Raw genomic sequence first — 11,488 nt, 5'->3', positions numbered from 1 at the left:
AATCAGTTCTTAAATAATTACATGTAGTAGTATAGTTTCGCTCTCATAATTCTAAAAATTTTGAATAATTTCCATCTAAATGTGATTTCCCTGCATAAATTAATAGTAAAAATGAGCACCTCTTCAGGGAGAAACATGGAACCTATCGGCCATGAAATTTACAATTTTTATAAATCACCTTAAGACCTTTCCATCCAGGAAGATTATTTGAACCAAAACATGGGATTTACATCAAGAACATTATCTAAGTTACAAAAGTACATTCTTCAAAGGGTCATATCTGTGTTATTTTTGAGGATTTTACTTAGAACCTTGCACACACCTTCATTAGAGCAGGTTCTTTAAAATGTGACCCAAATAACTAATTTTCAAAGAATTTTGAATATTTCTCCTCAATTTTTTCATCATTTGACCCCTGTGACCTTGAATAAGGTCAGTCGAAGATAAGCATAATATTTGTAGCCCACCATACATGCTATCGATGTGCCAAACATCAAGCCTTCATGTGCATAGATAAAAGAGCAGAAACCTTTATCTGCAATTCTGGATAATTTCTGAATTTTTTTTTTCCAAAAGTGCCATATTTCGTCATTTTTCAACTGATGATCATAAAACTTACACTTTCTGTTTTAGTGGATCATGTTCTTTCATATGTGATGAAAAACCTACTCGGTTTGAGATATTTATTTTTGACTTACTTTTGACCCCATAACAATGCCTTGACTTTGACATTCTCTTATATGTCATTGAGAAAAGTAGCCCTGACCAAATGCTAACCAATTTCCAATGAAAATGAAACAAACTATGCTAAAATATGCCAGTTTCCTATACATGTATAAACTATAGTACAATTTACTGCCTTCGTAGGGGGAATGTGACACCAAGGGGCCATGAAATAAAGCACCAAAGAACCTTCCATCCATGAATATTATACCATTCTGCCATATCTGGGTCTTGAGAAGATTTTTGAAATACAACCTCACCCCTTTTGGCCACCCTTAAGGCCCCTGGGAGGAAGGAACCATACAATTTACACTTTATGTAGACCTTTAGACAAGGAAGCTTTCTGCATAATTTCATCAGGTTGTTCAGGAGTTTTTAAGAAGTCGAAAATGGGAAATTTTAACTGACGATGGACGATGGACGACCACAGACAAAGGCAGATCGGAAAAGATCACCGAGCTATGCTCAGGTTTAAACGTACTTTACACTGTTGTAAATGTACTTAAGTTATTTTAACGGAGTCTTCGGCAGATATTTGCGGAAAAGATTTTAGGTCAAAGATCGAATGAGGGAAATATATCTGGTACAAAGAGTATGATTCAATTTCACTGTGGGTTGTTGAGTTGAGACCAATATTTTTCCAACTAAGAAAATGATTTTCCTCCTAAAGGTACTTTTAAATGTACTTCAGTTATTTGGTGGTCACTGTTGTCAAATTGCCTAGCTGAACATAGACAATAGGAAATATAAGTGACTATTTGATAAATCATCAAATTAATTTAGCAAAGAAATAAAATGACACTATTATCACATGCCTCCCATGTTAGATGTTAGAGTACAGAGTAAACTTTTATATCAGGGGACAAGCTAGTGAATACACAATGAATCTTTGTCCTAAAAAACAACAACAAAATTATCATCATAAACAATGGATATTTATTTCTTATTTAAAATGGTCTTTGACATCAGAAATGTTCAATGAAAATTCCCTGAATGTCTATATATATGCAACAACTAAAATCTCTTAAAGCAATAACAGAATGTGCAAGAGGGAAAATAAAAAAACCTGAGTACAGACCATCAGTATACAGCCTGAATATCTGGGGAGTTACCAGCAGGACTGCAAATATTAATATGCTTTTGTAACTATTAGTGTTTTAGAAATTTTCATCTCGCATCCAGATTATGTACACATGGGTTATCTCCCCTTGAAACTGTTTTCTTTTTGTAAATATACTAGCAAATTTCTACACATATCCACACTGTATTTGTCCATCACCTTATATCTGAAACTTCCAAAACAAATGATTCCACTTTTCTCTTTGTCATAAATATCCGCAGCATTAAATTTCTAGCAGTATATTCTGTATATAATAGAAACAAAGTAAAAATACACACATAACAGCAGAAAGTTAATAATCAAACATAAACTTAAATCATTCATTTTTGGTTTTCATGGAACTCCCCAAAAATCTGCTTTACTTTTGTTTATTCTATCAAAACTTATTTTGTCTACTAGGAGTAAAATGGTTGGTGAACAATTTCTCTCTGATCTTGGTTGTAAAATTAAGATTTTTTCAGATAGATTGTCAATAAATAATAACCATCGATATGAAAACAAGATATGTAACAATAAAAGCTAACTAGCATTTTTCACAGATACTTGTCACAACTTACTTTCATGAGTCAGCTACTGTACAGACACATTAATAGTAAATAGTAATTTTTGTATACAGCAGCCGACCTTTAGGAAAATAACTTGTGATCCATACATGTGGCATTGTTCTATCAATCTCTGTACAATTTATCAACATTTCTCACTAAGACCCAACATTTAATACATGAACAGAAAACTCATCTTTTTTATTGCATATTTTTTTTCAAGTTTGTTTAAAGTTGCAATGAACATATTAAGCAAAAAAAATGCAGTTTACCTTACCTAACCCCAACTACAACTAAACCTAGTTACCCACAAGACAGTAATACCTTGCTGTCAAGATTTTTTTCCGTTATTTTATTGCTTTCTTATTTGAAAAAGACAAAACCGTGACAAAACATGTATACATGTACGATATAGTGTACAGTATAACTGTGCTTAACACTTCATAAAATACTAATAAACATTAACTGTTATTCTTCTAACACCACACACGACACTGCACACATGTTAAATATTTGTCAAATTCTCTTACTGTTTCTTTACTCTTAAGCTTTTCAGCTCATCAATTAACATATAACAAACATGAAGTGGAGAATGGACAGGAGATTTATACTAAATTCTAAACTTAAATACAATTTGCATTGATTATGCTTCGAAAAATAACAAATGGTTCCTCTATACTTGACAAAAAGACCAGAAATGTACCCAGGTACACATATGGTGCAGTGGTATAATTGCCATAAGTTCAAAACGGTGTTGATTGGTGGTATAATTATCAGTATTATTGTAATTTACCTGAAATCTGCCTTTTACAATACTTATTAAATCTACTGCATTAACCAACATTAAAACATTAAAACTAGTAGACAGATTATCAAAAATTCAAACATAACTTTATAGAAATGCTCAGAGGCCTAAAAGTGTAAAAGCGTATGTACAACAAAATATCACATGTCTGAACAGATGTATCACTTAGAAAGCAGTTGTGTAAAATTTCATAAAGACAATGAAAACTTAACTTATTTGAACATTTTCACACAAAGACAAAAAAAAAAGACAAAAAAAAATATAAATGCAAATCTTTCGTTTTCATTCTTTAGTCTTTGAAAGTTACAACACACTCATTAAACTCATTGTTTAATATTAACATATTGAGCTCAGGAAAATGTATTTTAATAGACTGAGGAAAAAGAAAACATTATCGAAGTGTAATATACTCACAAATGTGTATGGCACCTGTACATACAATAGATATATAAGGGTTGTATGGTATTTAACTCCTCCCATGTGCCAGTTTAAAAACGAGTATTCACAAACACACAAACAGTGATAAAGTACTTTTGTTATTAAACTAACATTTGTTGTATTGTCATGTTCGATGAGATAATCAAACCAAACCAGTCAACAGTGAAAGAAAGGAACACAGATTACAGTGAATAAATAACAACAAAGCTGTTTTTGTTTGCATTATACATACACAACGTTCATCACCTGTAGCTTTTCCTAAAATATCTCTGAACTTGTCAGGGATACTGGGATTTACAACTTAAATATCAAAAAATAAATATTTTTTTAAAGCAGTAGGAAGATTAAAGGAATGGAATCAAAAAGGGGGAAGTTAGACTAAAGCATTTTTTAAAAAAACAACTGATTCTTAAAGAAAAGCGTTTTTGCTTTGGTCCTATATTCAATCTTTATTATGTGAAAAAAATGTAAAGATGTTTTGGTGAATTGGTCTATATAATTAGTTAAACCCACACTAATTGGTCTTTATATAAACCAAACAAAAACATAAATAATTTCTAAAAACATATTTACATAAAATGCACTCGTTATTCAAATCAACGTACATATATAAGTCAAATCATCAAGTGGAATAACATTACCACAGTCTGCAGATGTTTAACCAATTCCAGTTCTAATACCAGATCATGTGTAAAACAACCAACTCTACAAATGCAGCCTTTATAGTTACAGATATCATCAGATACAGCCTTGTACACATTTCTGCCAACACAAGATGTCATTGATGGAATACTTTATAAAAGTTCTTTCTTATTATAGTATTCTGGTATCTAAAATTTGGTTAAACAATCCTTCAATTGCAAAAACAACAGACTGGTCCTGAAATCAAAAAACCCTAAAAGAAATGAGCCTGATATTGACAGGAGAACCAGATCAGTGGAGAATGGAATACCACAGATCAACTGTTCATAGACTTCTCTTTCTCACTGGTAGATTTCACACAGTCGTTGGTGGGTTTGATGGATATGTTGTTGGACCTGACCACACAGAACATTGAATCTAACTAAATATAAACTAACATCACCGAGTGTTACAGAACATGCTCTTGATATCTTGCATAGCCTGATTGATGCTGTTTCCAAACTTTTTGGAGTCCTGTAAGAAGACATTAAGACATTTTTTAATCAGTATTTATAAAATTTATATACTTTCTAAAGAATACAAGTACTTTCTAAAATGTTTTTTTTTTCTCTCTCGCTCTCTCTCTCTCTGATTATTACTTCACTGAAGAAAGAATGATACTTTTTTAACAGAATCATTTGTGAATGGAAATGCTAATTGGCCAGATACAACCACATTTAAAAGTTTAAATATTATTAAGTTTTAACTTTTCTGATTAACATATATACAGCCTTTTAGTAGACCATTGATATTTTACCAGAGGTCAGTTTACTTACACAATTACTTCTAAAATATAAAACACTGGTAAATAAAATGTGTATGATTTGATAAATAAAGTTTATGGTAAAGACATACCGTGGTGGGGCAGGACACTTTACATGATACATGGAAGAAGATGACGTCCTCTCCTGCTACAATATAGGACACACCGTATCCATCATCAGCAACTGGACCAAAACCACCTCCTGCTGATATGTGTTCTGGATGTTTCACCAAATCTAACTTGTTGGTCTGCTGGTGGGGAGTCTGTAAGTTATAAAGACAAAATAACAAATTCTTATTCAGCCATAAGCTATTCTGTTTATATGAAGAAAGAATCAGCTGTAGTCAGTTAGGTGAAGTCAACTGCACAGGTCATCACAAGCACCTCATCTTTTCTGTTAGTTGTTGATAAAACAAAACATTTTGGCAAATCACAGTTCTCCCTGGATGTAGGTCAATGGTCAAAATGTGGGTAAGAATCATCTCCTTCTTATACATGACCTAACCTAGATGAACTCGTGCACAAAGTATGAAGTTTTAGTGACAAGCAGTTTTGGAGATAGAGGCTGGAAAGCTTTTCCTTTGATATAAGTCAAGGTCAAAATGAAAGTCGGAACGGCCAAATTTTGGTACATGACACACTGCATCACCAAGGTGAACCCATGCCCCAAGTATGAACTTCCAGTGAAAAGTAGTGTTAGAGATATAGTCTGGAAAATCTAAGTGTGGACCATCTTCGCTAGCCAAGGCTTCTGATTACGTTACACTCCACGAACCCTTGGCAGATATAGGCGTCAGTTCTGGCCCTCTAGCGGTGATTCGAAATTACCACCCTTCACGCATGAAATTTTCGACCAACCAAAACAAGCGTTACCGATTTACTTCATCGGTGATGTTTACAAACACACATCGAGGTTTGGTGTCATTTCGATGAGATATGTGATCAATGACTTATATGAATTGATCAAACACTGCGAATGTTCCCCCAAAGATTGTGATTTTTGTATTTAGGTAAAATGCCATGACATAGTCGGCAATGTAGCTCTGTACTGGGTGCCGCATTTTTTGTTTACTGCGAAACCAAGCCAGAATGTAAAACGCGATTTGATTGGGTGCCCTGGGATTCCAGGGCCCGACGGTTTGAACACGACTATATCCGCCAAGGGTTCGTGGAGTGTAACGTAATCAGAAGCCTTGGCTAGCGAAGATGAGTGTGGACAGACAAATGGAAGATACTCCTGATAAAAATATACATTGTCTTTCCTTTGCTGTGAGTAACTGTACCATGCTGGTTGCTTTACCTGACTGGTTGAAAGTCTCCACGGTTCACTGAGCACCTCTGACAGGAAGGGAGAGTCTGTACCCAGGTACTTGGATACCACATACATGCAGAAGAGGTGCCGATCGATGCCTTTGCCTGTCATGGCATCTCTGTAGCCCTTCTGGTGCATTTCTGCTGCTGCCTTCATCAGCTTTATTCTCTCAGCATCCTGGACACAAATCTCACTTTTAAGTCAAGACTAGATTAAGGGTATCACCATTAATTCATGTCTAAATATAGGGCATAGCGTGGTCCAACAATTTGTGTCTAAATTTAGGATATTTCATGTCATGTAATTCATGTCTAGGTTAAGAGTTTATAATCAGGATTTTCCCTTCCAAATAGGGAGATTGGTAAGTATGTGATAAGTCTATATTCCTACTGTGATTTGTTTACTTTTAAAAAAGGTATACTGATCAAATGTATGTCAGCAATTTTTGATACAGATAAGACATTTAATCTACCATTTTCTTCCAGCATCCTCCAGAGTATCAACAGACACAATCATCAAGAAACACTAAATAAATTCTAACGTTATTATGACAATTTTAAGACAGAACCTTTATTTTTGATTTTCTAGGTTAGAATGCCTTGATCCTTAATTTACCATAAAACCATACACTTTTCACACTTACAGTTTTGCTTGGGTCATCCATAGATCGGACAAACTCACAAGACTCATTGGTACACGATCGGACAGTCTCTGTACGCCCCTCCTTGTACAGTCTGGTCATGCTTGATTCATATGTCAGGCAGAATTTCTGGGCAGTCTGTCATTTGAAAAATACATATACCAAATTAGCTTGCTGTTCCTTTACATACTTGAAAGTGAAATATAAGTTAACATACTTTTGTCATGTACATTAATTCCATGAAAACTTATATATAGCAGCACACATGCTTCTTAGTGTCAGAAAATATAAATATTAACTGGGAATCCAAAATTAAACAGCAATAAACTTTTCTGATTTGGTAAAGCTAAACACTTATAGCTGCAAACATTAGTAGGTTTACAGGAATATAATTTGGACTGTGTGTTAGTTTATCTGGTGTAAAATGTATGAAAAAGACTAAAATAAGCTGTTCAAAATAAACACAAAATAATGATCAAAACATATTTTTTATAAATGAAAAAAAAAGACCATTATTAGTAGCATTGAAAAATATATTTGTAAGCATGTTTCTTGAATTGTATGACAAAAAGATTATACATTTAACACTATTCAACATACCTTATACTGGACATCTATTCTTTTTCAACTGTACGTGTAATTTAGCCCCTCACTTGATTTGTTAATTAGAAACAGCATTACCTGCTATATTGCACGAACATGCATGTTAGATACTCTGTATTCTATAAACTTATTTACCCTGTAGTAGGCCAGTTGGAGAGCCATCTGAAGGTAGGCATCAGGGCTGACTTTACAAGTCTTCATAAATCCCTTGCCATATGAATTATGCATGATGATATGGAGGTCTACGTCATTAAGAAGCTGTTTGGCCACTTCTAGGCTGTTCTCTATCACAGCAATACACTACAACAAAAGCTCGGCTATTAGATACAATAATTAATGCATATTAAGATATTGATATAAAACAAAGAGCAATGAAGATGTTTCAGAAAATATACATTTATTTCAAATCAAAATTGAAAGAAATTGCCTTTTTGTGCACTACACACTTTCACCTTAGTTTTTGCGATATCAATAATCTAATTGTTGATGAATATCTATTAGAATATAAACTTTCTTGAATTTAATCATAGTCAGTTTGATTAAAATTCAGTCAACTGAAAACAGTCTTTTAAATATTTATATGTATTAATAAAATTAAGTGTTTTGCAGAGATTAACATTTGAATAATTTTAACTTTATCAAGAATGTTTACTGTTGAGTCATCCATGCCAATTATACATACAGGTTTGGGGAGCTCCCACTCTAGGCGAATAGGGTTGGGTGGTGGCACTTCAGGCTCTCCCTTTGTGTGACCATCTTCTGTGTATCTGTCAACACAAATCATTGTAATTTAGCAATATTTAACACTTAAGATTGTCAATGACATGACATTATGATAAAATTTCTATTTGACTTTATTCAAATACTTAACAAAGTCAACATATTTTAATATTACAATTTTCTGAATTAATGGAAAATGCCTTTAAAGGAAACGTAATTGTAAATTAGGAACCAACAAAAAAATCTCAGAACATTTTGTTTTATCTGTAGATGAATGGGACAAATGATCAGCAGGATTAATTAAATTTCAGGATTAATTAAAATTTGTGTCCATGATTATTCTGACGTTTTAATGTTAAAATTAATTCTAGCTTTGTTATATACAATGTATTAGCAGTGTATATGATTAATTTATACAAAATACATAATTTCTATATTTGTATATTTTCTGGATAACATAACTGATTGATATCAGCGTCATTAATTGATAGTGAAAAGGAATATATATAATAAGTATACATTAGGTACATATTGCATTATATGCTGTTATATCAGCAGTTTTCTAAATGTGATAATATGTTACATTTGGCTCTATAAACAGTCCCCAGCACAAAATAGGGCAAATCATACCAAATCTATCAACTAAAGCTTTACCAACATGATCTAGCATGAAGTATTTCATTGCTCTGCAAGTAACATACGGTAATAAATGTAACAAAATAGTAATTATACACCCTATATATATTCCTCTATGGAATCTAGCAATTTAATATCCTGAATTCATTCTACTTAGGAATCTTCAAAACAAAATGAGAACAACTGTGTGGTTAAGGGATCATATGACTGCACAGACTCCACTTATTGTTGAGAGAAAAGTCACAATAATGTTAAAACCATAATTTTGGACTAGCTTGACCACCTTTTAATTAATACTTAGCCATGATGGTGGACTGTTGTCTGAATATTGGATCAAGACACATGGTGACGAGGGCTATCACAGCTTCTTAATCCAGGTAAACAATAGATGAACTAAATTATATATACAGTATGTAAATGTACCATATGTTACTTCCAACACATTTCTGATAGCTTAGTTAATAAGTATACTAGTAGTAATTAACAAATGCAACTCAGTAGTCTGTTTTCAACAATAGCTGTTAAGTCTGATTTTTTTCAACCCTGAATATTCCAAATATTCCTTGAAACATTCTTCACTCCTTAGTCATATGGTAAGTTCCACAGTGACTGTTGATAGCTTTAGTTATATACAGTAATGAAAAAATCTAGTGTGTTTTTGTATGTAAAATCCATATGATATTGATATACCAGGTATCTACATTGAATATAAAAAGCTTGCTGACCTTAATTTAGGATGATCTGCATATTTAAGGATGTATGAAAACAAGTATTAGTTTGCTTTTTTAAGAAGTTAAACTCACCTTCATGAAAAATAATGAAGGATTTTAAGGTAGGGTGAAAAAACCTCATTAGATGATTAGCAACTGAAAACCCAGTTTGTATTCGTTATGTTACTATATCAATGTGGGAATACCGATTTGTAGAATATGATTCATTAACCAAATGTCTAAATGGTAAAATATACATTTACCATCAAACTCTTAACCTTTTACAATTAAGTGTTTTTTAAAACATGTATCTGAGAAGAAAACATCAAATTCAATAAAAGAATGAATGTTTCAAGTATCACTACAGTACCTTAAAGAATTTTACAATCTTGAAAATGCAAGTCTGTGTACAAAACTGTTTTCCCCATATAACGTTAAATAATATTGTCAAAATTGCCCCAAAGTTTTAGTTAACACACCATGGCCAATATAAGTGAAACTACCATTTTGTGTGAGAGAAACAAACTGTGAGCAAATAATGCATCTTCAATTCATTAGTATTAATAAGTTTTAGTATCATTAAGGTATTTGTTACATTGGCTGTTTAAAGATTTAACCCCCAAAAGGCTTTGGACAAATCTGTTTGCAATATTGGAACCAAAAAAAGGTCATCCTATTTTTTCCACAACAAAAATTTTTGTGTAAATTGATTTCCAAAATAAAGATTATGCAACCAATTCATTCAAAAGAAAACTGAATCCAAAACCAAATCAAAGATCATATTCTAATTAGGCATGGTATTGCAACCCGCCAAGCAAATTATAGTCACCCTGCACCTGAAGACTTGTATTTCAGTATTCATCATATCCTTTATTATCCTTTAACCATCAAATTCACTAAGCATTAGCTAACGTATCATAGCTACTATGGACCAATCAATTCATTTATTACATAAATCCACACACCTTCTATATTGAGCAATAGTAACCTTAGGACCTAAATCACCCAGTGTGCAACATCCATCACTGGAATCATTATTACCATACATTTTCACCACCAATCTACTATTAATTCATTATCCATGTAAAACATTACCCCCTCCCATACTGGAGTCCAAACCATACTACCCATATTTTTGTGTTAGCGAGGTCATTATAGATGAGGATATGTGTATTACCCAAGACTGCGATCGTCTGCCGTTGATACCTCCCAGAGATGGCCCATGACAGGTGCGTCGGCCCTGTTGTGTATATATAGTTATATGAAGGTACAGAGAGAACATGATATTACACAGTAAGGTTAGCAGTAACCATCAATACAAAACTGAGGCCATGATTTTGTCAAGCTACAAAAAATGTTATTTTAGGTATTAGTTCATGCAGTGACAACAATAAAAAATCTGAAGGCTGGAATAAAATACTAAATGAAGAATAAGCACACAGCTGTTCCAATGACAATGAAATTACACTATTTCATGATCTCACATAATGATATCCAAGATCTAAAGATCCTCAGATCGGAGAAAATGTACCGAATGTTGGAGGAGATTTAAATCTAAATTTACAAATCGAATAAAAGCATAACTTCAAGCATTATTAATTTTACATTATTATTACTAATTTGCATCATTAGAATATCGCTGTAACATCATAGCTGTATTGGACAAGCTGTTAGCTAAATATTTAGCCACCCCAACACAAATGGATGCAGCCTAGATATGCACTAGCTCCATTCAGTCTTACGCCACACAACTACCCAAAAGGGGTTAGTATATAGCAAGCAGGTGATACTAACA

General features: G+C 32.9%; 1 protein-coding gene across 5 annotated transcripts in view; it reads right to left on the bottom strand.

Moving 5' to 3' along the window:
* Positions 1-1,641: 1,641 nt before the first annotated feature.
* Positions 1,642-11,488, bottom strand: part of LOC117327527 (carnitine O-palmitoyltransferase 1, liver isoform-like) — a 39,978-nt gene continuing 30,131 nt past the window's right edge. For 3 of the 5 annotated variants that reach the window (XM_033884569.1, XM_033884572.1, XM_033884570.1), the window contains 6 exons: positions 8,310-8,394; positions 7,763-7,927; positions 7,028-7,162; positions 6,373-6,561; positions 5,165-5,335; positions 1,642-4,783 (listed from right to left, as the gene is read on the bottom strand). In XM_033884569.1, coding sequence (XP_033740460.1) covers positions 4,709-4,783; positions 5,165-5,335; positions 6,373-6,561; positions 7,028-7,162; positions 7,763-7,927; positions 8,310-8,394 — 820 coding nt within the window. In that variant the 3' untranslated portion in view covers positions 1,642-4,708. Of the gene's footprint in view, positions 4,784-5,164; positions 5,336-6,372; positions 6,562-7,027; positions 7,163-7,762; positions 7,928-8,309; positions 8,395-10,870; positions 10,934-11,488 lie in introns of all 5 variants that reach the window. The other 2 variants (XM_033884571.1, XM_033884573.1) reach the window with 1 other exon arrangement.

The sequence above is a fragment of the Pecten maximus genome, chromosome 5 (genome assembly GCF_902652985.1).
Source record: "Pecten maximus chromosome 5, xPecMax1.1, whole genome shotgun sequence".
NCBI classification, from domain to species: domain Eukaryota; kingdom Metazoa; phylum Mollusca; class Bivalvia; order Pectinida; family Pectinidae; genus Pecten; species Pecten maximus.
The sequence above is the reverse complement of the archived record's forward strand: the minus strand, read 5'-3'. Positions and strand labels throughout refer to the sequence as shown.